Here is a 27,093-nt window from a genome sequence, read left to right on the forward strand (position 1 = left end):
CCTAGCTTGGTTTGGGTCTCTTCCCTTGTGGGCGGCACAATAGCACAGGAGTTAGCACTGTTGTTTCACAGCACCAGAGACCCAGGTTTGATTCCTGGCTTATCATAGAATCACAGAATTTACGGTGCAGAAGGAGTGCCATTTGGCCCATCGAGTCTGCACCGGCCCTTGGAAAGAGCACCCTACCTAAGCCCACACCTCCACCCTATCCCTGTAACCCAGTAACCCCACCCAACCTTTTTGGACACTAAGGACAATTTAGCATGGCCAATCCACCTAACCTGCACATCTTTGAACTGTGGAAGGAAACCGGAGCACCCGGAGGAAACCCACGCAGACACGGGGAGAAAGTGCAGACTCTGCACAGACAGTGGCCCAAGTCGGGAATCGAACCGGGGACCCTGGTGCTGTGAAGCTACAGTGCCAACCACCGTACTGCCCTGCCGACATGATGGACCTCATTTTGTTTCAGAAAATCTGCAAACACAGAACTTTTAAACAATACAAGTACCTCCAGGAGTCCGTGAACACTGAATGTGACAGTGACCCAAAGCGGGAATTGAACCTGGGACCCTGGAGCTGTGAAGCAGCTGTGCTAACCACTGTGCTACTGTGATCCCAGTGGCTTGGGTCACTGTCTGTGCGGAGTCTGCACATTCTCCCCGTTTCTGCGTGGGTTTCCTCCGGGTGCTCTGGTTTTCTCTGGCAAGTCCTGAAAGACGTGCTTGTTAGGTGAATTGGATTTTCTGAATTCTCCCTCAGTGTACCCGAACAGGCGCCGGAGTGTGGCGACTGGGGGATTTTCACAGTAACTTCATTGCAATGTTAATGTAAGCCTACTTGCAACATTAATAAAGGTTGTTATTATGCTGATCATCAAGTTGAACAGATTGGTACTGTGAACATTAGAAAACTGAACTTCTGCAGGGATTGTCTTGATTTTCTGAAGTAAACAACCTGGGAAATCCCTGAAAAAAATGGCTCAAGTGGCATTTTCCCGAGATTTTCATGAATCTTCCATCTATGGTGCTGTAAAGTGACTGGGAGAAAACTGTGGATATTTACTCTTCTGGCTGACACATAGGAATAGGAGGAGACATTCAGCTCATTGGCTATGTTCTGTCATTCACTCAGGTCATGATGGACTAGTTTCCTAACTCCATTTACCCACCTTGCTTCCATATCCCTTCAAACAATTGAGGAACAGCATATAACTCTGACATTCAAAAAGGCTCAACCATATACAAGTTTCAGAATAACCTATTTGTGACACATCTGGTGTGTCATGTTTCTATTTTAAAACCATGATTTAATGGACGATAGATTTTTTGTTGATGATGCCATTGCGAATCTGTAACTAACTGGGACAACTTAAGAGAGAAGTCATTTCACTGTGTGCAAATGTGTCATGTGAGGGGATTGCCCTTTTATGAGGCTGTTTATAGCGTTTTTGTGGAGTTAAATATAGATTTCTACCAATTGGATCATTAAATATTTCTGTGAGGATTTTGTCAATGTAACCATCATCCTTTTATTTATAATCGAAAGATTGAAAAAAAAAGGAGTTTAAAAAGTCCCAAAGAAATCCAATGGATATCCTGGGAACTTTTTAAATTTGGCTTTAGAGTTGCTGTGACACCACAACTGTTCTGGAGATTGATCACGATTGAGATGCTAGTTTGGACCTTCTCACACCAGAGCATTGAAACCCATATGTTCACATTTTGAAAATGGGGAAGGGTACACCTGTTTTCTCAATTCATGAAAACAAACTTACATTCTTAAGAGCCCTGGAACGTTTTTTAAAAAAACTTAATCTGACATAAAGCTAGCAAGAGAAAGAGGTCGGGGAAGGTTTTCCTTGATGTGTGGTGTGCATCGTTGTATTCTTGGGTCAGACCAGGGCCTGTCATTGTAAATGTGCCTGGATCAGGTGCCATCTGCTCAAACCACGGCCTCCAGAGTGATAGGGATCAGAGTGACAACCAAATTATTCTGCTGCCTTCTCATCTAGAACATAGAACGATACAGCGCAGTACAGGCCCTTCGGCCCACGATGTTGCACCGACATGGGAAGTCAAAAACTAAAGGCCATCTAACCTACACTATGCCATTATCATCCATATGCTTATCCAATAAACTTTTAAACGCCCTCAATGTTGGCGAGTTCACTACTGTTGCAGGTAGGGCATTCCACGGCCTCACCACTCTTTGCGTAAAAAACCCACCTCTGACCTCTGTCCTATATCTATTACCCCTCAATTTAAGGCTATGTCCCCTCGTGCTAGCCACCTCCATCCGCGGGAGAAGGCTCTCACTGTCCACCCTATCTAACCCTCTGATCATTTTGTATGCCTCTATTAAGTCACCTCTTAACCTTCTTCTCTCTAGCGAAAACAACCTCAAGTCCATCAGCCTTTCCTCATAAGATTTTCCCTCCATACCAGGCAACATCCTGGTAAATCTCCTCTGAACACGTTCCAAAGCTTCCACGTCCTTCCTATAATGAGGTGACCAGAACTGTACGCAATACTCCAAATGCGGCCGTACCAGAGTTTTGTACAACTGCAACATGACCTCATGGCTCCGGAACTCAATCCCTCTACCAATAAAGGCCAACACACCATAGGCCTTCTTCACAACCCTATCAACCTGGGTGGCAACTTTCAGGGATCTATGTACATGGACACCGAGATCCCTCTGCTCATCCACACTACCAAGAATTTTACCATTAGCCAAATATTCCGCATTCCTGTTATTCTTTCCAAAGTGAATCACCTCACACTTCTCTAAATTAAACTCCATTTGCCACCTCTCAGCCCAGCTCTGCAGCTTATCTATGTCCCTCTGTAACCTGCAACATTCTTCCACACTGTCTACAACTCCACCAACTTTAGTGTCGTCTGCAAATTTACTCACCCAACCTTCTGTGCCCTCCTCTAGGTCATTTATAAAAATGACAAACAGCAACGGCCCCAGAACAGATCCTTGTGGTATGCCACTCGTAACTGAACTCCATTCTGAACATTTGCCATCAACCACCACCCTCTGTCTTCTTTCAACTAGCCAATTTCTGATCCACATCTCTAAATCACCCTCAATCCCCAGCCTCCGTATTTTCTGCAATAGCCGACTGTGGGGAACCTTATCAAACGCTTTACTGAAATCCATATACACCACATCAACTGCTCTACCCTCGTCCACCTGTTCAGTCACCTTCTCAAAGAACTCGATAAGGTTTGTGAGGCATGACCTACCCTTCACAAAACCATGCTGACTATCCCTAATCATATTATTCCTATCTAGATGATTATAAATCGTATCTCTTATAATCCTCTCCAAGACTTTACCCACAACAGACGTGAGGCTCACCGGCCTATAGTTACCGGGGTTATCTCTACTCCCCTTCTTGAACAAAGGGACCACATTTGCTATCCTCCAGTCCTCTGGCACTATTCCTGTAGCGAATGATGACATAAAAATCAAAGCCAAAGGCTCAGCAATCTCTTCCCTCCTTCCCAGAGAATCCTAGGATAAATCCCATCAGGCCCCGGGGACTTATCTATTTTCACCTTGTCGAGAATTGCCAACACTTCTTCCCTACGCACCTCAATGCCATCTATTCTAATAGCCTGGGTCTCAGCATTCTTCTCCACAACATTATCTTTTTCCTGAGTGAATACTGACGAAAAGTATTCATTTAGTATCTCGCTTATCTCCTCAGCCTCCACACACAACTTCCCACCACTGTCCTTGACTGGCCCTACTCTTACCCTAGTCATTCTTTTATTCCTGACATACCAATAGAAAGCTGACTGGTACGTACTTATCAAGAACACGCAATAGCTGTTCCTTGAACAAGCTCCACATATCCAGTGTGCCCAACCCTTGCAGCCTACTTCTCCAACCTACACATCCTAAGTCATGTCTAATGGCATCATAATTGCCCTTCCCCCAGCTATAACTCTTGCCCTGCGGGGTATACTTATCCCTTTCCATCACTAACGTAAAGGTCACCGAATTGTGGTCACTGTCTCCAAAGTGCTTACCTACCTCCAGATCTAACACCTGGCCTGGTTCATTACCCAAAACCAAATCCAACGTGGCCTCGCCTCTTGTTGGCCTGTCAACATATTGTGTCAGGAAACCCTCCTGCACACATTGTACAAAGAACGACCCATCTAATGTACTCAAACTATATCTTTTCCAGTCAATATTTGGAAAGTTAAAGTCTCCCATAACAACTACCCTGTTACTTTCGCTCTTTTCCAGAATCATCTTCGCCATCCTTTCCTCTACATCCCTAGAACTATTAGGTGGCCTATAGAAAACTCCCAACAGGGTGACCTCTCCTTTCCTGTTTCTAACCTCAGCCCATACTACCTCGGAAGAAGAGTCCCCATCTAGCATCCTTTCCGCCACCGTAATACTGTCCTTGACTAGCAGCGCCACACCTCCCCCTCTTTTTCCCCCTTCTCTGAGCTTACTAAAACACCTAAACCCCGGAACCTGCAACAACCATTCCTGTCCCTGCTCTATCCATGTCTCTGAAATGGCCACAACATCGAAGTCCCAGGTACCAACCCATGCTGCCAGTTCCCCTACCTTATTTCGTATACTCCTGGCATTGAAGTAGACACACTTCAAACCACTTACCTGAACACTGGCACCCTCCTGCGAAGTCAAATCTGTGCACCTGACCTCTATACTCTCAATCTCCCGTACCCCAAAACTACAATCCAGGTTCCCATGCCCCTGCTGAATTAGTTTAAACCCCCCCAAAGAGCACTAACAAATCTCCCCCAGGATATTGGTGCCCCTCAGGTTCAGATGTAGACCATCCTGTCTATAGAGGTCCCACCTTCCCCAGAAAGAGCCCCAGTTATCCAGAAATCTGAATCCCTCCCGCCTGCACCATCCCTGTAGCCACGTGTTTAATTGCTCTCTCTCCCTATTCCTCGTCTCACTATCACGTGGCACGGGCAACAACCCAGAGATAACAACTCTGTTTGTTCTCGCTCTGAGCTTCCATCCTAGCTCCCTAAAGGCCTGCCTGACATCCTTGTCCCCTTTCCTACCTATGTCGTTAGTGCTAATGTGGACTACGACTTGAGGCTGCTCCCCCTCCCCCTTAAGGACCCGGAAAACACGATCCGAGACATCACGTACCCTTGCACCTGGGAGGCAACATACCAAATGTGAGTCTCTCTCGCTCCTACAAAATCTCCTATCTGTGCCCCTGACTATTGAGTCCCCAATTACTAATGTTCTACTCCTTTCCCCCCTTCCCTTCTGGGCAACAGGGACAGACTCCGTGCCAGAGGCCCATACCCCATGGCTTACCCCTTGTAAGTCGTCCCCCCCCACAAGTATCCAAAACGGTATACTTGTTACTAAGGGAAACGACCACAGGGGATCCCTGTACTGACTGCTTACCCCCAGCCCCTCTCACCGTCACCCATCTATCTTTATTCTTTGGCGTAACTACCTCCCTGAAGCTTCTATCTATGACTCCCTCTGCCTCCCGAATGATCCGAAGTTCATCCAGCTCAAGCTCCAGGTCCCTAACACGGTTTTTGAGGAGCTGGAGTTGGGTGTACTTCCCACAGATGAAATCAGCAGGGACACTGAAGGCATCCCTCACCTCAAACATTCTGCAGGAGGAGCATTGTACTGCCTTCCCTGACATCACCTCTAGATTTAAAAAAAAACAAGAAAAAGAAAAAGAAAGGAAGAGCTTACCTGATATTCCCTCAAACCCTGCTCCCGCTGAAAGGTAAGCAAATTTAAAGGCACTCACTCACCTTCATGACAGGCCCCTGCTCCCGCTTCCTAACGACCGTGGGTTTTTTTTCGGTTAGAGGAGGAGGTAGGGTGGGAAACACTGACGAAGTGTTTCGGGTTTAACTGTCACTTGACAACAGCCCCTCCACAAACCACCTTCAAATTAGGCTGACCGCACTGCACGTATGCAAATTTCCCCAGAACAGCTGATCAGTAGCTCTGCTCTGCTGCCCTCTGCTGGATGCTTGCCTTCACTCAAACTCCTCGGGTCTCCTTCGCAGGTACACCTTCAAATTGCTCCCTTCAAATTTCACCTGAGGAAGGAGCTGTGCTCCGAAAGCTCGTGTTTGAATCAAACCTGTTGGACTTTAACCTGGTGTTGTAAGACTTCTTACTCTGCCCTACCTTCAAATTAGGCTGACCGCACTGCACGTATGCAAATTTCCCCAGAACAGCTGATCAGTAGCTCTGCTCTGCTGCCCTCTGCTGGATGCTTGCCTTCACTCAAACTCCTCGGGTCTCCTTCACAGGTACACCTTCAAATTAGGCTGATCGCACTGCACGTATGAAAATTTCCCCAGAACAGCTGATCAGTAGCTCTGCTCTGCTGCCCTCTGCTGGATGCTTGCCTTCACTCAAACTCCTCAGATCTCCCTTGCAGGTACACCTTCAAATTAGGCTGACTGCACTGCACGTATGCAAATTTCCCCAGAACAGCTGATCAGTAGTTCTGCTCTGCTGCCCTCTGCAGCATCTGTCATCATCTCAAACAATCTTCGATTATTTTACAATGGTGCTATAACTTGCCCAGGTGGCTCAGAATCACAAAATCGTTCAGCACATATGAGGGCCATTCAGCCCATCACATCTGTGCCATCTCTTTCAAAGTGACAATTGATTGGTCCCACTTCACAGCCCTGCAATTTTTTTCATTTTTAAGGGTTGGGTTTTACGCCCCCTCCCCCCTGCCAACAGGTTTGAAGGTGAAGGGGCTCATTAAATCTTAACGGCTGGTCTGCCTCTGCCCACCCGTCTGCCACTGTAATTATACCAGCAGTTGGGTTGGCGCCAGGAAGACTGCCCACGAGTAGACCAACTGAGACTCTTATGTCAATAATTGATGCCGATTAAAAGACCGCATCCCATCGCAGCCAGGATTTGACCAGCGGCCAAAGAGGTCAAGCCAAACAGTCAGTCCCTGCACAGGCTATGGAATTGAGGGGGTTCCCTCCTTAACAACATCCCCCCCCCCCCCCCACCCCACCCAGCTCATCGGAGTCCCCCTACAATAGAACCATAGAATTCCGACAGTGCTGAAGGAGGCCATTCGGCCCATCGATTTTACAACTTAAGCTTCCTAACTAGGCCCACTCGACCGCCCTATCCCAGGAATCGAATCTAGCCTGCACACCCCTGGACACTAAGGAGCAATTGTTCATCACCCAATCCACCTAATGTGCGCATCTTTGGATTGTGGGAGGAAGCTGGAGCACCCGGAGGAAACCCACGCACACACGGGGAGAACGTGCAAACTCTGCACAGACAGTCATCCAAGGCTCGAATTGAACGCGGGCGCCTGCTGCTGTGAGGGAGCAGTGCTAACCACTGTGCTACCGTGCTGCCCACTGTGCCGAGAAACACCCCGCTGTTTGACGAGGCCTCAGTTAGATCGGGGCCTCAGTGGGGAATGCGCAGCAGAGGCTGCACACAGCCCTGTTTCCTGCACCTAGGAGCTCTGCTCGCTGGAACTCCTCATTGTAGCGAGAGATTGGCACATCATTTTTTATATTCTGTCCCAATCTCTGGAGCCACCAACACAATCCCCCCCCCCCCCCCCCCCCAACACCTGTGCAGGGCCAAACACAATTCACACTTCTGGCCCAAACACAGCCACATGAAAAATGCCAGTCCCAGGTGGCACTGCCAGGATGTCAAGTCAGCACAGCTATGGTGTCAGGCTGGCACTGCCACGGTATGGGGGTGGCACTGGCAGTGCTAGCGTATCACCCTGCCCAGAGGGCAAGCACATGGAGACCTCTGACCACCTGGGAGACCCCCATGAGTATCGTATCATTCCATCTGGTCCCCGTTTGTGGAGACCAGTACTGAACAGTGCTGGCCCGAGGTTACCGAGGCAACGAAGATAGATCCCAATGCCTTGGGTGCCTCAGGAAACTGCAAATCAGAGTAAGGCTAGCAGTTTCGTTCTAATATGTAGATTTGCCAAAAGGTGATCCCACCCATAATGGGTAGGGTTCAAATCATAATGTCTCGCGAGATCGCGTTAGATCTCGCAAGGCACTGCGAGCCGGCTAGATCCTGGGAAAGGAGTCTCCCTGCTTCGATCAGCCATGGTGCGTTGCCTTTCAGGCGCAACGTGGCCGTTCAATACCGCCCCAAATTTGTATTCACAGCACAATATATACACAACCTGTCGATCCCTATCGGATTCCTGTTCTGGTCGGTGTCTTCCTGGCCGATCTTTCATACAGAGGGCAATAGTGATCCCCTGCACCTAGCAGGGGAGCTCGTACTCTGCAACAATCATGGGGTAGTTAATCATTCTCCCCCTGTGGGCCCTGTACCAGCTCTGCTTGGAGATACTGGTGACAGTTCCTGAGTATACTGTGAGTAGGTACTGTGTCTCTTAAAGGCCCAGAAAGGTGATATATTGTTCTGATGTAAACTACTAAATTACTTCTAAGATTAAAGGGACACGGTATCAAGCATAACTAATTAGCATTTGCACTTAGATACAAAGCTAATGGGTGGAATTCTCCGCTCCCGGGAAAAATCGGGAGGGCCGTCGTGAACTAAGCCGAGTTTCATGATGGCGTCGGAGGCCGTCCTTGACCCCTATTCTCCCCTCCCAGCGGGGCTAGGAGCGGCGCTCCGTAATTCTCGGCCGCCAGGCGGCGCCCCGAGAGTGACGCGACGGTGGAGCCTATGTGACGTCAGCCGCGCATGCGCAGGTTGGCCGGCTCCAACCCGCGCATGCGCAGCTGACGTCACGACGGCTGACAGCTCGAACCCGCGCATGCGCGGTGGCCGTCTTTCCCCTCAGCCGCCCCGCAAGATGTGGCAGCTTGATCTTGCGGGGCGGCGGAGGAGAAATAGTGCGTCCGATTGAGACGCCGGCCCGACGATCGGTGGGCACTGAACACGGGCCTGTCCCCTCCCGAGCACAGTCGTGGTGCTCATTCCCCACCAGGCCCCCTACAAGCCCCAAAACGGACATCTCACAGCGATTTCACGACGGCAGCGACCAGGTGTGGTTGCCGCCGCTGTGAAACGGTTGCGATCGGCAGGCCGCTCAGATCCATCCGGGTCGGAGAATCGCCGGTCGCCGTGAAAAACGGCGAGCGGCGATTCTTCCGAGCGGGGGGTGGGAGAATCGCGGGGGGCGCCAGGGGGTCGTGAAATTAATCGGGGGGCCCTCCTGCGATTCTCCCACCCGGCGTGGGGAGCGGAGAATCACGCCCAATGTTTTCCTGTTTCATGGGGAACCCTTGTTGGGAATCAGGCTACAAATCACAAACAGACAACATTTTTGTCTTGTGTGGCCTGCAGCCATCTGAGAACCATGGAGACTAAGCGATAGATGGGCAGCAGGATGACACAGTGGCTAGAACTGCTGCCTCACATCACCACAGTTCAAATCCAGCCTTGGGTACCTGTCTGTGTGTTGTTGCACCTTCTCCCTGTGTCCGCGTGGGGTTCCTCTGGGTGCTCTGGTTTCCTGAGTTCAAAGAAGTGCAGGGTAGATGGATTGGCCATGCTAAAATTGCCCCTTAATGTCCAGGAATGTGTAGCTTAGGTAGGGTTACAATAATGTTTAAAATGAGATTCGAACTTACAGTTAAAAGCTACAAGAATGACACATCAAGATTCTGTGTCTTAAGAAGTTTGTTGGCGGCACGGTAGCACAGTGGTTAGCATTGTTGCTTCACAGCGCCAGGATCCCGCGATTTCTGGTTTGGGTCACTGTCTGTGCAGAGTCTGGGTGTATTGGTCCAGTTAGGGTGCTCTTTCAGAGGGTCGGTGGAGACTCAATAGGTCAAATGGCCTCCTTCTGCACTGTCGGGATTCTATGGTTCTAAACAGCCAGTACTACACTTAAAGCAGAGAAAATGTTGACTTAATTGTTTACCACACAGAATGTGGTCAGATTGAAGACCAGGTTCATGAGGATTTACAGGAGGCTGGAAGATTTTGCCTAGCTTGCAGCTTGGGAAAGGGATCAGAGTCAATGTCAGGTCTGGGAATCAAGTTACTCTGCTGGGGATGTAAAATGGAAGCAAGCCATCGGGACCTGTGAATAATTATTGACTCATTTCCTGAGGATGAAGAGTTTACATCAGGGACAGTGAATAACTGTAGCAGGAGGCGTTCAGCTGCTGAAAGTTAAATAGGGGGATCTCTTGTTTGTAATTTAAAGTATAATTTCCTGACAAAAAGGAAAGTAGTGCACGGTCAATTTATTTTTAGTTTGATTTGTTACAATAATAATGATATTTATTATTGTCACAAGTAGGCTTACATTAACACTGCAATGAAGTTACTGTGAAAATCCCCTAGTCGCCATACTCCGGCGCCTGTTCAGGTACACCGAGGGAGAATTCAGAATGTCCAATTCACCTAACAGGCACGTCTTTCGGGACTTGTGGGAGGAAACCAGAACACCTGGAGGAAACCCACGCAGATCCACTAGGGAGAACGTGCAGACTCCGCACAGACAGTGACCCAAACCAGAAATCGCGGGATCCTGGCGCTGTGAAGCAACAATGCTAACCACTGTGCTACTGTGCCGCCAACAAACTTCTTAAGACACAGAATCTTGATGTGTCATTCTTGTAGCTTTTAACTGTAAGTTCGAATCTCATTTTAAACATTATTGCTCTCTTCAGGGGTGATTATAACAGCAGTCATTCCAGATTGTAAAATCCACCATCTTAAAATCCTCTGGGGATAATTTTGTAAATTTTCTCAAATCAGTGTCCTTTGGTCAACATCCCTTCAGCTATTGGAGACAATTTGTCCCAATCTAGTAGATCAAAATCTCTCATGAATTAAATAAAATTCAGTAACGATTGGTCCCATTCGCTCACACCCTCTGTTACATACAATTGGAAAATATAATTGCCTGAAGTGATCAAATATTCAAGAATGCACACAATAAGTTCAGATGGACTGAAGGATCCATTATATGGTAGTTTTAAACAATTGTTTTCAATAATCTCTGGTTTCAGCATGATCATCAGACAGATGCCATTGGTTATGCCGACACCGAGTTAAACTCTGATTTAATTGGTAATATTAATAGAGTTTTGGAAGATGCATTCTGATAAGGCATCTGTTTTTGAGAAAATTAGTAACATTCCCTATAACATATATTGTAGCTATTATGTAAGAGTCAACCACCTTGCTGTGGATCTGGAGTCACATGTAGGCCAGACCAGGTAAGGATGGCAGATTTCCTTCCCTAAAGGACATAGTGAATCAGATGGTTTTTACAACAATGGTTTCATTGTCACCATCAGAGTTTTTTTGCCTTGGTGGGTGTTTGTGTCCCTGTCTCCAGAGGTCTCTGGATTACTAGTTTCACAACAATACCATATTGCCGCCACTTCCCCACGCGGGAAGAGAACTGGAATAATGGACAGGCCATTTACAACTGAGGTGAAGAGAAAGCTCTTCACTCAGAGGAACCTGAATCTTTGCGATTCTCCTGGACTCAGAGGGCTTTGGATGCTCAATGAATGATGGTATTCAAGACTATGATCAGGGTGCTAAGGGATATCAGGATAGGGCAGGAAAGTGGAGTTGAGATAGACGTTCAGCCATGATCTTATTGAATGATGGAGTAGACTCGGCCCACATGGCCTGCGCCGGCGCCAACCCGCGCATGCACGGTGGCCTCCCTCAACGCACCGGCCCCGATGCAACATGGCGCGGGGGTTCAGGGGCCGGCGCGTAAGAAAATAGGCCCGGGGAGCGAGAGGTCGACCCGGCGTCGGTGGGCCCCGATCGCGCGCCTGGCCTCATTGGTGCCCCCCCTCCCCGGGTCGGAGCCCCCATCCCCTCCCCCCGAAAGGCCACGTAGAGTATCCACCAACTGTGACCAGGTGTGGACGGCGCTGGTGAGACTCTGCCTTTTTAGAGCGGCCGTTCGGCCCTGGCGGCCTGGCCATGTAGACCAGCTCGTGACCGGTGCCACGCCAAACGTGCTGGCACCAATGGTGCCGATTCTCCTCGCCGTGGAGAATCGCGTACCGGCATCGAGGCGGCATGGCACAGTTGCAGGGATTCTCCGGCCTGGCGCAGGGCTGGGAGAATCCCTCTCGACATTCCTTATTACTGTCAGATATCCTATGAAAAAGGTGGGAAACTGTTATATAATAAATTAAAAGCAAAAGGGGAAGAATCGTTTCGACCCGAAACGTGAACACGATGGGGTATATTGGCCACCTCCCCAGCCGTGTGTCCTCAGCCGTGCACCTTCACCTACCATGGGATTCTCCGTCCCCACCGCTGGCTATTGGAATTTCCCATTGTGGCCACTCCACAGTGCCGGGAAACCCGCAGACGGGGGTGTGCTGCCAGCGGTACGGAGAATCCCACGGCGGAGAATTCACCACATAGATTCTCTCCACAGCTGCTGCCAGACCTGCTGTGTTTATGCAGCGTTTTCATATGAGAAGCATTTATCTTTATTAGCAGAAAAAAAGTCAGTGGCCGGGATTCTCCGTTTCTGAGACTGACGCCAATGCAGAATCCATGGGCTTTTACGACAGAAAAGCCGGCGCCACACCTGGACCAATTTCGCTACCGTTGAGGGGCTAGCACTGGTGCCACGTGGAACACAATCGATTCCATTGAAAATCGGTGCTGGATTCGTTGGGTCTGTGATTGCCACTCGGGAGGCTGACAAGCTGCAGCCGCACATACACATTACACTCCCCACACACACTTACCCCAGCCAAAAAGATGGCAGTGGCTTGTGTTGGAGAGCGTCCATACAGCTGATGGGTCGGCTGGGGTCAGGAGGGTTCCTTGGGGGATACCTATATGACCTGTGGCACTAGGTTCAAAGTGGGCTGTTAGCAGCTGCATGGCTGCTTTGCCGCCTGCGGCATTGGTGTTCCCTGCCCATCCACCCTGATCCCACAGCTCACCTCCTGGTCACCCCCCACTACTCTACACAGCCCTTGCAGAAACCACCCCGGCCAACGGCACGACTGTCAGCAAACTATGGCGATGTTGGACACCTTCCTTACCCTGTCTCTCTCCCTCAGCAGCCGTCACGCCGGTTTAACGATTTTTAAAACCAAAAGTGATACACGCCGTCGGGAACTTGGCCTATCGGAGGTAATGATAATATAATAATCTTTATTAGTGTCACAAGTAGGCTTACATTAAACCTGCAATGAAGTTCCTGTGAAAAGCCCCTAGTCGCCACATTCCAGCGCCTGTTCGGATACACAGGGGGAGAATTCAGAATGTCCAATTCACTTAATAAGCACGTCTTTCGGGACTTGTGGGAGGAAACCGGAGCACCCGGAGGAAACCCACAAAGATGTAGGGAGAACGTGTAGACTCCGCACAGACAGTGACCCAGGTGGGAATCGAATCTGGGACCCTGGCGCTGTTAAGCAACAGTGCTACCCACTGTGCTACCGTGCTGCCCGGTGTGGGGAATCATCAAGGCCCCGGAGAATACGGGGTCAACCTGCTAATGATATGCAAATGGTGTCTACTGTACGTGTGTTCCAGAACGCATTGACCTGCTGTCGAGGTGCTGGAGCATTGCCAAATCGGTGTCAAATCGGCACCAGCCACGATTCTGGCATCGGAACCACTTCTCCACCTAATCGCCTTTCCCGATTTCAGTGTCGGCTAACGGAGAATCCCATCCAGTATAAATCAGCATTAACATAAAACACAAGAAAGCACGGCACGGTGGCGAAGCGGTTAGCACTGCTGCCTATGGCGGTGAGGACCGGGGTTCGATCCCGGCCCCCGGGTCACTGCCCGTGTGGAGTTTGCACATTCTCCCCGTGTCTGCGTGGGTCTCACCCCCACAAGCCACAAATGTGCAGAGTAGGTGGATTGGCCACGCTAAATTGCCCCTTAATGGAAAACATGAATTGAGCACTTTAAATTTCAAAAGAAAACATAAAACCCGAGAGATACCAATATCCACCCAAGTATCAGAAACACTAAATAAGAAATATTATTAGTCAGACTTAGCAAGGTCAATCTCAGAGTGCTAATAAAACAGCAAAGATATTTATATAAATAATAAAAACCAGAATGTCCCATTAACTGAAAACAGAAATTTGAGAGCACCAGGGTGTAAGGTATAACACCTTGCGCAGATGCTGTGGTAATAAATCCCGCTTGTTTTCGGTGTTAAAGGCAGAGCATGACGCCGCAAAAGTCCACATTTGAAAAACGCTGAGGGTTGGAGGGGGCAATGTTAAAAAAAAAGACATCGAGAGAGAAAAAGCACCCGCCAGAGGTGAAGGCGAGAGAGATGTGTGTACTTACTGGCGGCAGTTGCAGCCACTCTGCTGCCGGGGTGGCTTTGCTGGTGCTGTGTCCTCTGGACTCTGCAGGCACAATCTCTTATAGCGGAGTGGACCTCACCAACCATCAAAGAAAAGTTGCCCGGCAGCCACCCTCCGGAGTCACATAGAGGGGGGCAGCTAACGTGTCAACAGGGACACTTCAATCCAGATTTATTCAACCACAAACGGCTCTGTTTGACTACTCTCGCAGAAGAGGAAACTCAACGATTTTGCCAATCATGTTCGTGGCGTTACTGTAAGATCGGTTGCCACCCTCTGCAGTGTTACCATAGGTTAACCGCAGGACTTATAGGGATGCATATCAATTTGCATTTATACAGTGGCTGTCATGTGAGAAAGTATTACAAAGCACCACCCAAAAAAAAACCACACCCAGCCCCAAGGAATATGTTGGATCAGCCGAATGCAGGTTTTAGGAAGTGTCTTAAAGAAGAAAGGGGAGCCCAAGACATTTCATGAGGCAATCCCAGAATGTGAAGCCAGGCTGGTTTAGGACCCCAAGGGTGGGGCAAAAGAAATGCAGGAGCGCAGAAACCTTGCCGTTGGATTTGGAGGACATTGTGTGCCTTGTGTTGCTCTATTGTGTATTTGCTTTTGATGCACTAAATGATACTAAAATAAGGGGCTGGTTTAACACAGTGGGCTAAACAGCTGGCTTGTAATGCAGAACAAGACAACAGCGCGGGTTCAATTCCCGTACCAGCCTCCCCGAACAGGCGCCGGAGTGCAGCAACTAGGGGATTTTCACAGTAGCTTCACTGAAGCCTACTTGTGACAATAAGCGATTATTATTATCGCTGCATGCAGAAAAATACTTTTCACTGTACCTCGGTACACGTGACAATAAACAAATCCAATCCAATGACCTAACTCTCGGATTTGAGATCCTGGTCCTCAAATACTCTTTTCCTCAGCTGTCTGAAGGCTGAGCGTTACCTTGGAGATGGTGATGAATTTTGTTGTCTACAGAGGCTCCCAAGATCAGAAAAATGGTCCATATTTTCTAAGAACTCACTTTTAATCTTAATCGACTGTGGGGAGGTGTGTTGTGGGAGCTGGTTGGAAAAGGACCTTAGTTTTCCGAGTGTTTTTTTGTGAAAGGCCCATATTCTCATCACCTGTGGAGAAGGAGTCAACAATGACTCAGAGCTCAGTTCATGCCTGAGCGCACGCAAGCGTAATCTTTACACTGAAATTCAGTGACTGATATTGGAGCGGTTTTGGTTTTGGATTGAGGTCATGTGGGCTGGACAGTTCCTCATCTGTTCTGTAAATTGTCTCCGTACCGGTGGGTTGCTATTCTGGAGGTGAGGTGCAGTATTGCAGTGAGGAGAATGGAAAAGGGTGCAATAAGGTACAATAACACTGCCTTATTCAAGCCCAGTCATCACTGTTATAAGGCCAGGGACGGTTTCACTGTTGAGGCTCACACTATGAAGTAGGTGGAGAATGGCAACAAACTTCTGAGGGTATTCAAATTTGAGAAGGGTACTCCATAAGCCTCCACTGTTGACAGAAATGGTGTATATAAAGTTTAAAAGGCCATGTACATCAGTTGGTGGTGTTCCTTGCATTTCATATGGATTTTCCGGACAGTGAAAATTGTGTCTGTGAATCCCCTCCATGCTTGTCACTCTGTGGGATGGACCCTTGAGTGCTTGGGCCATAGAGGGTCCTAACAGTGCTGACAAAAACGCACATTTTGCCAGTACCATGTGTTGTTGGATCACCTGCACCCTCTCTATCCACGATTTGTTCTTCATGACATGGGGTTTATGCTGTACCGGTGCCTTCAGAGGACTGTTGCTTTTCACTTGAGAAAAGGTACAGTTTCCAGTCTGTAAAGGTTTTACGCTTGCGCTCCATTAGATCTGTATCTCTTGGTCGTTTTCACTGCCCAGTCATGGTTTTTCCTGATAGGGAGGCCAAGGCCTCCTCACAGATGCTTGTCATGATGGACTTTAGAGAGCTAGTCCGGCACTCTGGACTCACTTCAGCCCTGATGGGTGGAGGTTGAAAGGTTGGCAGTGATGCGCCTACTTAGAAAAGCGGCCATTGGTGGGATCTTTGAAGTCTTTGATATTTTATTTTTTGAAATTTAGAGTACCCAATTCAATTTTTTCCAATTAAGGAGCAATTTAGCGTGGCCAATCCACCTACCCTGCACATCTTTTGGGTTGTGGGGCGAAACCCCGCAAACACGGGGAGAATATGCAAACTCCACACAGACAGTGACCCAGAGCCAGGATCGAACCTGGGACCTCAGCGCCGTGAGGCAACTGGGCTAACCCACTGCGCCACCGTGTTGCCCTGATATTTAAAAGATTTTTGACCATCACATTGGCTTAAGCTGCAGTCTAATGGAATGGTGCCTCATTGCTCTTTCGACGGCTGCTGTAAAGCTAGCGTGATGGGCTTTCTTGACTTCAATGCAGTCCGCTTCATCAACACAAATAGCTATTGAACTTTCTGCTCAAAGGAAACTCTGTCCACCAAATCCATCAATTCTTTCTCCCTCCAAAGTTTCTGAGCAACAGGAAACTTTTTCCCAAATAGTAAACACCATGGATGAGTAACAGACACAATCTTTACACCACTGTGAATAATATTCTCACACAATGTATCACTAAAGTCAAACCCGCCCTTAAACTAAGAAAAGCAAGATACTGCAGATGCTGGGAATCTGAAATCTAAAGAGAAAATGCTGGAAATACCCAGCAGGTCAGGCACCATCTGTGGAGAGAGAAACAGAGATCAGAATAGAACAGCTATTGGAATCAGAACATCCAAAATCTCTGATGCAAATTCAACCCCTGTTGTCATAGAACATAGAACATACAGTGCAGAAGGAGGCCATTTGGCCCATCAAGTCTGCACCGACCCAATTAAGCCCTCACTTCCACCCTATCCCTGCAACCCAATAACCCGTCCTAACCTTTTTGGACACTAAGGCCAATTTACCTAACCTGCAGGTCTTTGGACTGTGGGAGGAAACCGGAGCACCCGGAGGAAACCCACGCAGACACGAGGAGAATGTGCAGACTCTGCACACACAGTGACCCAGCAGGGAATCGAACCTGGGACCCTGGCGCTGTGAAGCCACAATGCTATCCACTTGTGCTGCCATGCTGCCCATCAGAAGCCTAATTGGAGATTTCAAGTGTACTCCTGTTAAAGCAATATTCATGAGTTCCTTTGCTGCCATGACAGGGTGACATACTGGTTAGCACTGCTGCCTCACCACGCCAGGGACCTGGGTTCGATTCTGGTCTTGGGTGACTGTCAGTGTGGGGTTTGCACGTTCTCTCCATGTCTGTGTGGGTTTCCTCCAGGTGCTCTGGTTTCCTCCCACGGTCCAAAGATGTGCAGGTTAAGTAGATTAACAACCCCAAAACGTGCAAGCTAGGTGGATTGGCCATGCTAAATTGCCCCTTAATTGGGAAGAAAAGAATTGGATACTCTAAATTTATTTTAATAAAAGATTAGGTAGATTAGCCATGTTAAAATTGCCCCTTAGTGTCCAAAGTTGTGCCGGTTAGGTGGGGTTATGGGGATGCGGCGGGAGAGGGTGCTCTTTCAGAGGGCTGGTGTAGACTTGATGGGCTGAATGGCCTCCTTCTGCACTGTAGGGATTCTATGTCTATAACTTTGTTACCACTTGAAAACCAGCTGATTAGATTTTGCTACTTTTGTTAGAACAGATGAGCAAAATGTCTTTGTTTGATTCCCTCACGTCAAAACCACCTGGACCAAGTTTGGTCCAAGGGGAGTTTTGTTTTAAGAGACATTCTTGGGAACAGGCAACCACGGGCAAAGCAGTATTTGTTACACAAATTGTCCTACGGGCATTAAAAATCCTCCATGAGACCACATGTACACCTGACCAGCTAAAGGTGCTAGGTTCTGTGCCCTGAAGGAGATTAGAGGGCTTGCTAGATTTCTGTAAGGATTAGGCAGTTGTTTTGGCCACACTTTCACTGCCCTTTTCTGATACTAGGTTCCACATCATGACTACTCACTGTGTTGGAAAACGTGCACCATCTCCTCTCCAGCTCCCTTGTGTCTGTTGGTTACTGTCTCTCCAAAGCAGAAATAGTATCCCCTCATTTTCTCGTTCAGAATTTTGAACACCTTCTGAAAGAACATTCCCCATTTATCGAGTCTCACAGCCCCAGGGCCATTCGAAAAAAGATCCACCCGACCCATTCCTTACAAAATCCTAAATTCCTTACAAACACAGTGGGCAGCACGGCAGCACAGTGGTTAGCACCATTGCTTCACGGCGCCAGGGTCCCAGGTTCGATTTCCGGGTTGGGTCACTGTCTGTGCGGAGTCTGCACGTTCTCCCCGTGTCTGCGTTGGTTTCCTCCGGGCGCTCCGCTTTCCTCCCACAAGTCCTGAAAGCCGTGCTTGTTCGGTGAATTGGACATTCTGAATGCTCCCTCCGTGTACCCGAACAGGCACCAAAGTGTGGTGACTAGGGGCTTTTCACAGTCACTTCATTGCAGTGTTACCGTAAGCCAACTTGTGACGATAATAAATATTATTATTATTAAAAACTTCAATCAAATCTTCCCTTAACTTTCTGTTTTTAATGGAATACAAGCCCAGGACACATAACCTTGAAATCAGAACCCAGGCCATTCAAGTGAGAAGTTACAAAGTATTTCTCCATGCAAGGAGATGCTCATTCAGTGAATAATTTTAAATCAGAGATCAATAGATGCCTTGCTAGACAAGGGTACAAAAGGTTATGGAGCCAATGCAAGTGGATGGAGTTTAGGGACAGATCAGCCATGATCTCATTGCATGGTAGAACAGGTCTGAGGGACTGAGTGGCTTCTTCCTGTTTCCATGCTCCTCTGCTATTTGTGGGACCTTGCTGAGCACAAATGAGCTACAGGTGGGCTATATTTCCATACTTTACAATAGTAAACATACTTGAAAATTGGGTACAAAGACAATTTTGTGATGTCCTAAGGACATGGAAGGAGGTGTTCCAGTCTTCTTCTCAATAACATTCTTTCCTGATTAGCTTCCATCGTCTGCAAGCATTAACTCATCCACTGGGGCTGGTTTAGCTCACTCGGCTAAATCGCTGGCTGTTAAAGCAGACCAAGCAGGCCAGTGGTTCGATTCCCGTACCAGCCGTGCTGGAATGTGGCGACTGGGGGCTTTTCACAGTAACTTCATTGAAGCCTACTTGTGACAATAAGCGAATTTCATTTCATTTCATTCTGCTGCTGTACCATGTACTGTCAAATTCAATCTTCAGTCCAAAATCTCAGATTCATGCCAAAATAGAAATGAAGGCAAATGGGGGGGTCATCACCATTTGCAAGCTGCTCGCAATCCTGACTTGGAACTATATTGCCGTTCCTTCACTGTCATTGGGTCAAAACACTGGAAGCCCCTTCCTCACAGTGTTGTGGTGTTTAACCACACGGACAGAACGGGTCCAAGGTGATGATTCACCACCACCATCTTAAGGGCAATAAACAGATGCTGGCCCAGCCAACAACACCCACTTCCCATGAAAGAATTTTTAAAAAATTGTTATAAATGGAAATGCATATTGCAATCATTTATTGTGAAACAAACTGTTCAGTTTGAGACAAACTTGTTTGTTGGTGATACATCTCTTATCAGTATTTGATCTTCGACCGTTACTGCTGTAAAATATAGTGTAGATGTTGTGCTTAGATCTAAGCCATCCCTGAATTTATAGATGTTAATTTACTTGCGTCTTCTCTGCACCACATTTAAGGTGTAACTACCCAATCCCAATAGCTCCCCCTCGCTCCATTAAAATATGTCATGGACTAAGTAACGTGTTGGACTGAGAAGTAAGTTCCTGAAGTATGCATTCCATTCTCTTGCCGGCCAGATTATTTTGCAAAATGAGTGAGGACAAGTTAAAACTGAAGCATTTTGAATATGTACATATCGGCTTGTCATGCCGGACATGACAAGAAAAAACAGGAAGTTTGGTCAAAAGATGACAGTTAATTGAGGGCAATGATCGGTTTTGAGGATGAATTGATCGAGGGTAACTTTCGGAGTGACATGGGAAGCAGGGACGTATTGACAGAACTGAGTTTTGATGGGGATTTGCAGGGCTGCAGAGGGATTAACACAGATATGGGGTGGGATTCTTCATCAGCTGATGCCGGAATCCGGAAACGCGATTGGATGGAGAATCGGTTCCGACGCCGAAATCGCGGCGGGCACCGATTTCACGCCAAATCGCAATTCTCCGTTGCCCCGACAGCGGCCTCAATAGTTTCCAGAACACATGCACAGTAAATACCGTTGACATGTCATTAGCGGGCCCGACCCGGTATTCTCCGGGGCCTCCGCGATTCTCCGCCTCCAATCGCCAAATTCCTGACGGCGCGGTTCACTTGTGCTTTTAAAATTTGTGAAATGGGTGCCGTGGCTGCTGAGGGAGAGAGAGAGGCTACAGAAAGTGTCCAACATCGCCATAGTTTGCTGACAGTCGTGCTGCTGGCCGGGGGGGCTTCTGCCAGGGCCGGGGGGATTGGGAGGGGTTAGCGGGAGTTGGCCAGGAGGTGGGCTGTAGGGTAGGGGTGGACGAGAAAGGAGCACCATTGCCATGACCAGCAAGGCAGCCATGCAGCTGCACATGCCGCTGACTGCTCACTGTGTACTTAGGGCCACAGTCATATGGGTGTCCCCCAGGGCACCCCCCATGTGCCCTCTGGCCCCAGCCGACCCATCAGTGAGATGGCCGCACTCCAGTGCAACCGTTGCCATCTTGTTGGCTGGGATGAGTGCGTGCAGTGAGTGTAATGTGGATGTGCAGCTGCAGCTTGTCAACCTACCAAGTGTCAATTACGGACCCGGTGAATGCCCTTCATTTCTCAAGGCACGCAGGTATAGGGAAGAGAGGGTGGCCAGGCAATAGTTGATCGACTACATCTTGGAGGTAGACAGAAAATACTCCGAGGCCCGACCATAGAGCTGCTGGCGGAGAGGAAAAAGCTACAAATGGACTTTAACCTGCTATCCACTAGGAAAGCAGTATATGGGGGCCCTTTTACGAAAGCGGAGAAAAGGCTGGCCGCCTACTGGCTCACCAGCTGAGAAAGCAGGCAGCCACGAGGGAAATAGCACAGGTAAAGGATAGCAGAGGCAGAGTGGTAGCGGAACCAAAAGAGGTCAACCAAGCATTTGAGACCTTCTACCGAGGTACACCTCCGAACCCCATTTCGCTGCTGAATGTGGATGCGAAAATACTCATAAATGTCTTGGTCAAAAGGCAGGAGAACGCTGTACCGGAGGTGATTGCTGAAGACCTGACGTGCTTTTTCAAGGGTAGGCAACTATCCCAGGCGGCTGATGAACGTAATAATGACCCCCTCCGGGGAGAAAATACCAGATTTGATTGTCTCCCCGGACGCAGAAAAGGCCTTCGACAGAGTCAAATGGAAGTACCTCATTGAGGTACTGGAACGGTTTGGGCTAGGAGCGGGATTCAGCCTGGCTGAGACTCCTGTACAACGCTCCCAAGACAAGCGTTCGAACCAACACCACCAGCTCTCAATACTTCCAGCTACAAAGAGGCACATGGCAAGGATGCCCGTTGTCCCCGCTCCTGTTTGCGTTAGCAAACAAACCCCTGGCGATAGCTCGAAGGAGTGCGAGAAACAGGAAGGGCAACCAAAGAGGAGACAGAGAGTACAGTCTCACTCTATGCAGATGACCTGCTCCTGTACGTCTGAAAGCCACAGGAAGGACTGAAAGTAATCATACAGATCTTAAAAGAGTTCGGAATCTTCTCAGGTTACAAACTCAACCTGGGCAAATGCAAGGCATTCCCAGTGAACCCAAAGGGGGGAATGACAGAGCCGGAGGGACTACCCTTCAAAATAGCCCAAAACAGATTCCGCTACCTGGGGATCCAGATAGCCAGAGACTGGACACAGATCCACAAGTGGAACCTGATCAGCCTGGTGGAGGAAGTCAAAAAGGAGCTACAGAGGTGGGGCGCACCCCCACTCTTCCTGGCAGGGAGAATGCAGACAATCAAAATGAACGTGCTGCCGAGGTTCCTCTTCCTGTTTAGGACCATACCGATCTTCATCCCCAAGGCCTTCTTCCAGAACCTAGATAGCTTAATTATGGTGTTTGTTGGGGTGGGGGTGGGGGGGGGGGGGGGGGGGGGGGGGGGCGGCAGTGGGTGAGGCGATGGGTGCACAAACCCAACTCGGAGTGGGTACAGATGGAGGAGGCCTCCTGCAAGGCAACGACCCTCTGGGCCCTAGCCACGGCAGCACTCCCAGCCCCCTCAGCGAAATACACATCGAGCCCAGTGGTAATGGCCACACTGAAAACGTGGGGCCAACTAAGACAGCACTTCAGGCTGAACAAAATGTCCCCCATGACCTCCATCTGTGGTAACCACAGATTCCCGCCAGCCATGTTAGACGCAATGTTTAATAAATGGAAACAGGACGGGAGAACGCTGACAGTTAGGGACTTTCACATAGGGCACAGACGAGGGACGCTGAACCAATTTACAGAGGAATGGGAATTGCCGACAGGACAGGAAATGAGACACTTACAACTAACACATTTCCTCCGCAAAGAGACAATAGGATACTCCAGGGCCCTGGAGACCACACTACGAGAGGACCTGATGACCACGGACAGTAAGGAGGGGTGACTCTGTGGAAAAATATACGGACAGCTACTGGACAGAGCCCGAACACCACTGGACGGGACCAGACGGAAATGGGAGGACGAACTGGGGACAGAAATGAGGTGGGGACTCTGGAGCGAAGCACTGAGCAGGGCCAACTCCACCTCCTCCTGCGCAAGGCTCAGCCTCAGTTCAAAGTGCTGTACAGAGCGCACCTGACCAGTACCCGAATGAGCAAGTTCTTCCCGGAGGTGGAGGACAAATGTGAGTGGTGCCCGAGGGGCCTGGCCAACTACACCCACATGTCCTGGGCAGGCCCCAAACTTGCTGGGTTCTGGACAGCCTTCTCCGAGGCAATGCCCAGGGTTGTGGGGGTGAGGGTTGATGCACAATCAATGGACACGAAACGTAGATAAAGTCCGAACGATAGGCTTTAATACACAAGAAGTGGACCCGGCAGCAGACGTAGAGAAGAATGGCAGACTGCCGGGGAACATGGGTTCTTATACCCCGCCTCATAGGCGGAGCTACCTACCTCGTAGCCAATCGGCTCAGAGGCACATGACATACCTGGGCCAATGGGTAGCGAGTCCTCTGCACCAATGGCAGCTCACACTTCCAGGTACCGTAATACCCCTAGTCATACTACCACAAGGGTGAAGCCATGCCAAATCATGGCAATCTTCGGGTTATCGGAGCAGCCAAAGTTACACATGGCGAAGAGGGCCAACGCCCTCGTTTCCGTTTCCCTAATCGAACGCCGGAGAATCCTGCTCGGCTGGCGATCGGCAGCACCACTCACAGCTGCAGACTAGCTCGCTGACCTCTCGGAATTTCTCCCCCGGAGAAGATAAAACACACCATCCGTGGGTCAGAGGATGGCTTCCCTACTGCATGGGGGCAATTTGTCGGCTTGTTCCAAACTCTGTTCGAGGCCAAAAACAGTCAATAGAGAGGGAAACTGGAAGGAGTAGAGAGGGGGATAAAAGACAAGGAGCACCGCCAGGGACATACAACCAAGGGAGGGGGGTAAAGGCGGCAGAGAGTCTGAGATGGGGAAAGAGGTATAACACAGGGGGAAGGGGGGAACCCGGCCCCCCCAACCCATCCACCAAACCCCCCCGTATCGACCAAGGAGGATAGCAAGGGGGGGTGGGATGGGGAGACGGGGAGGGGTTAGGCTGGGGAGTGTGGTGGGGGGGTGGGTGGACACGTAGAACTAGATGGCAGCAATCTGTAAATAAAGCAAAGTGAGATAAAAGCCTTTTTGTGTTATACTGTACAATAAATAAACACGAACGTCAATGTATATAATATTGAAAAGGGCAATATACAGATTTGAAAAAAAATAAAATAAATTTTTTTGGGGCTCTCATGTGCCTGCGGACTGTGACCACCCCCACCACAGTCGGGGGTGGGGGGGGGGGCATTCCGCTGGCTGATGGTGCTTCGGCGGGGGCTGGGGGGACTGGTTGGGGTCGGTCTGGGGGTGGCGAGGGGGGTTACAGGGTGGCACGATCTGGCAGGCCGGGTCCGGGCGCAGCAGGCGCCATGTTGTACGGCGTGGCCGCCGTGCGCATGCACTGCCACGGACCAGGCCATTCTGCGTCTGTTTATGCAGGTACGTGACGCGGCTCTAGCCCCCCACTGGGCGGAGCATCGTTGCGGGGGCAGCGCGGACTTTTTGGTCGTAAGATCAGACATTTCCTCCAGACATAGCTGCAAAATCGGAGAATCCAGCCCTTAGTCTCAAGAATGGAGAATCCAGTTGATGAAGTCTTAGCTTGACAGTCCTGGTGATATCATTCTTTTTCCTGTACTGCAGCCAATGCTTGTGGCATTCACAAGCTCTGTCATCTCTCCCTATCCCTTCTGACTAACTTGGCAGAGCATTCATCACCCAGAAAGCCCTTTGTGCTGCTGATTTGGTCCCTGACCACTTCTATTTCTGCATCTGAGTGTCCAGGAGCCCTGGTTAATGTGATCCCTCCTTCTGCTTCACAGCACCACCAGCAAAACATTGCTTGCCTCCAATGTGCCTTTGTATAGCACCTACCCCGTCAGAAGGCCTCCAGTCTCCCAATCTGTGAGTTGCTTATAAGAAGTGCAATTAGCTTGACTGATGTTAAAGCTACCCATGGAAATTACCCGATTGCATTCGTTATCGTCTCAATTTAACAGACGATTAAATAGGGAGGATGAATAGGGAGGAAAAGAACGATATCGACTGAGTAAAAGCAGAAGGTTTTGTTTTTAGTTAGGGCATCATGATTAGCACAGGCTTGGAGGGCTGAAAGGCCTGTTCCTGTGCTGCGCTTTTCTTTGTTCATTATTCTCTTTCCTGATAGGTGGATTGGTCAATATGTGCACGTTGTCTTCCGAATTATCTTTGAACTGAATCATTCTAAAAATACAATGTTGCAGGGAGAAATTAGAATACTACCTGCCCATCGGAAACCGGGTGGGTGGGCGGTTAATATATCCTGGATTACTTACCCGTCAAAAAAAAAATAATCACAAATAGAAGCAGAAATCTGAAATCTTCTTCCTCAAAAGATTGTTGAGTCAAGGCCAAATTAAAATGTCAACATTCTGGCCAAAATAAAATTGTTCGTGAATTGTTGTCTGTCAGCAAATTGAGGAATTCTGATATTTTTCTCTTGGTAATAACACCGTCATGTTCTCATCCACTGGAAAACAGGGGGTGTGATTGGTGGAACTGGATTGGGAGACAGGGCGACAGCAAGGGTCTCAGCCTCAGTGAGAAGGTGTGAAAGAGGTGGCTTTGGGATGTGAATGAACAGAAGGAACCAAGAGGAACAGAAAGAAGAATTTACAAAAGGCAATGAAGGAAATAGGGCAAAATTCTCCTCTACCCAGCGAGGTGGGGGGTCCCGGCGTAACGGAGTGGCGCCAACCACTCCGGCATCAGGCCTCCCCAAAGGTGTGGAATTCTGCGCACCTTTAGGGGCTAGGCCCGCGCCGGAGTGGCTCCTGCTCCGCCGACTGCCACCAATGGCCTTTGGCGCTATGCCGGCCAGCGTCGGGGCTGGCCGAAAGGCCTTCACCGGTCGGCGTGAGTCCGCGCATGCGCCGGAGCATCAGAGGCCACTGACGCCACCACCGGCGCATGCGCGGTGGAGGGGGTTCTCTTCCACCTCCGCCATGGTGGAGGCCGTGGTGGCGGCGGAAGAAAAAGAGTGCCCCCACGGCACTGGCCCGCCTGATCAGTGGGCCCCGATCGCGGGCCAGGCCACCATTGGGGCACCCCCCAGGGTCCGATCGCCCCGCGCCCCCCCAGGACCCCGGGGGCCCACTTGTGCCGCCAATCCCGCCGGCACAGAGGTGGTTTAAACCACGTCGGCGGTAGAGGCCTGACAGCGGCGGGACTTCGGCCCATCGCGGGCCGGAGAATCGCTGCGGGGGGCCCGCCGATCGGTGCCGGGGGCACGCCGATCGCCTTGGAGGCGGAGTCTACTTGCCTCTCGACCAATTGGTGAGCAGTCACATGACTAGTCCCAGCCAATCAGGTGAGAGGCACATGACCAGCCAGAGCCAATGGGAAACCAATGCTCTGCACCAATGGCAGTGCTCCCATTCATACCACCACAAAAAGCATGGCCATATTGCCATGGAGATAGGCCCTGGTGGTTACATTTTTTTTGTTTAATTTATCTGGATCATGGTGTCAAGGGCCCGGGTCACTGTTCATGTGGAGTTTGTACATTCTCCCCCTGTCTGAGTGGGCCTAACCGCCAAAACCCAGGGTAGGGGAAGTGGCCAGGGTAAATTGCCCTGAATGGGAAAAAAGAATTGGGTACTCTAAATTTAATAAACAAAACAACCCGGTGTTATTCACTGATCTGGGTATTACCTACAAAACTATCAGGGTATGAGGAGCAAGTTGTCTGAGATGGACTGGTAAACTGGTGGGAGACAGGGAATCGCTATTATTTAAGGAATCATTACATATTTAGCAGGGGGTTCATTAGCTCAGTTGGCTGGATGGCTGCTTTGTGATACAGAGTGAAGCTAACAGAGAGGTTGAACACC

At 49.4% G+C, this 27,093-nt stretch overlaps 1 protein-coding gene across 4 annotated transcripts in view; it reads right to left on the bottom strand.

Moving 5' to 3' along the window:
* The window catches only part of LOC119977801 (interleukin-5 receptor subunit alpha-like), a 41,075-nt gene extending 26,434 nt beyond the window's left edge, over positions 1-14,641 (bottom strand). For 3 of the 4 annotated variants that reach the window (XM_038819023.1, XM_038819024.1, XM_038819025.1), the window contains exon 1: positions 14,335-14,641. In XM_038819023.1, coding sequence (XP_038674951.1) covers positions 14,335-14,440 — 106 coding nt within the window. In that variant the 5' untranslated portion in view covers positions 14,441-14,641. Of the gene's footprint in view, positions 1-13,061; positions 13,144-14,334 lie in introns of all 4 variants that reach the window. The other variant, XM_038819026.1, reaches the window with a different exon arrangement.
* Between the last annotated feature and the right edge of the window lie 12,452 nt (positions 14,642-27,093).

Source organism: Scyliorhinus canicula, chromosome 14, assembly GCF_902713615.1.
Source record: "Scyliorhinus canicula chromosome 14, sScyCan1.1, whole genome shotgun sequence".
NCBI classification, from domain to species: domain Eukaryota; kingdom Metazoa; phylum Chordata; class Chondrichthyes; order Carcharhiniformes; family Scyliorhinidae; genus Scyliorhinus; species Scyliorhinus canicula.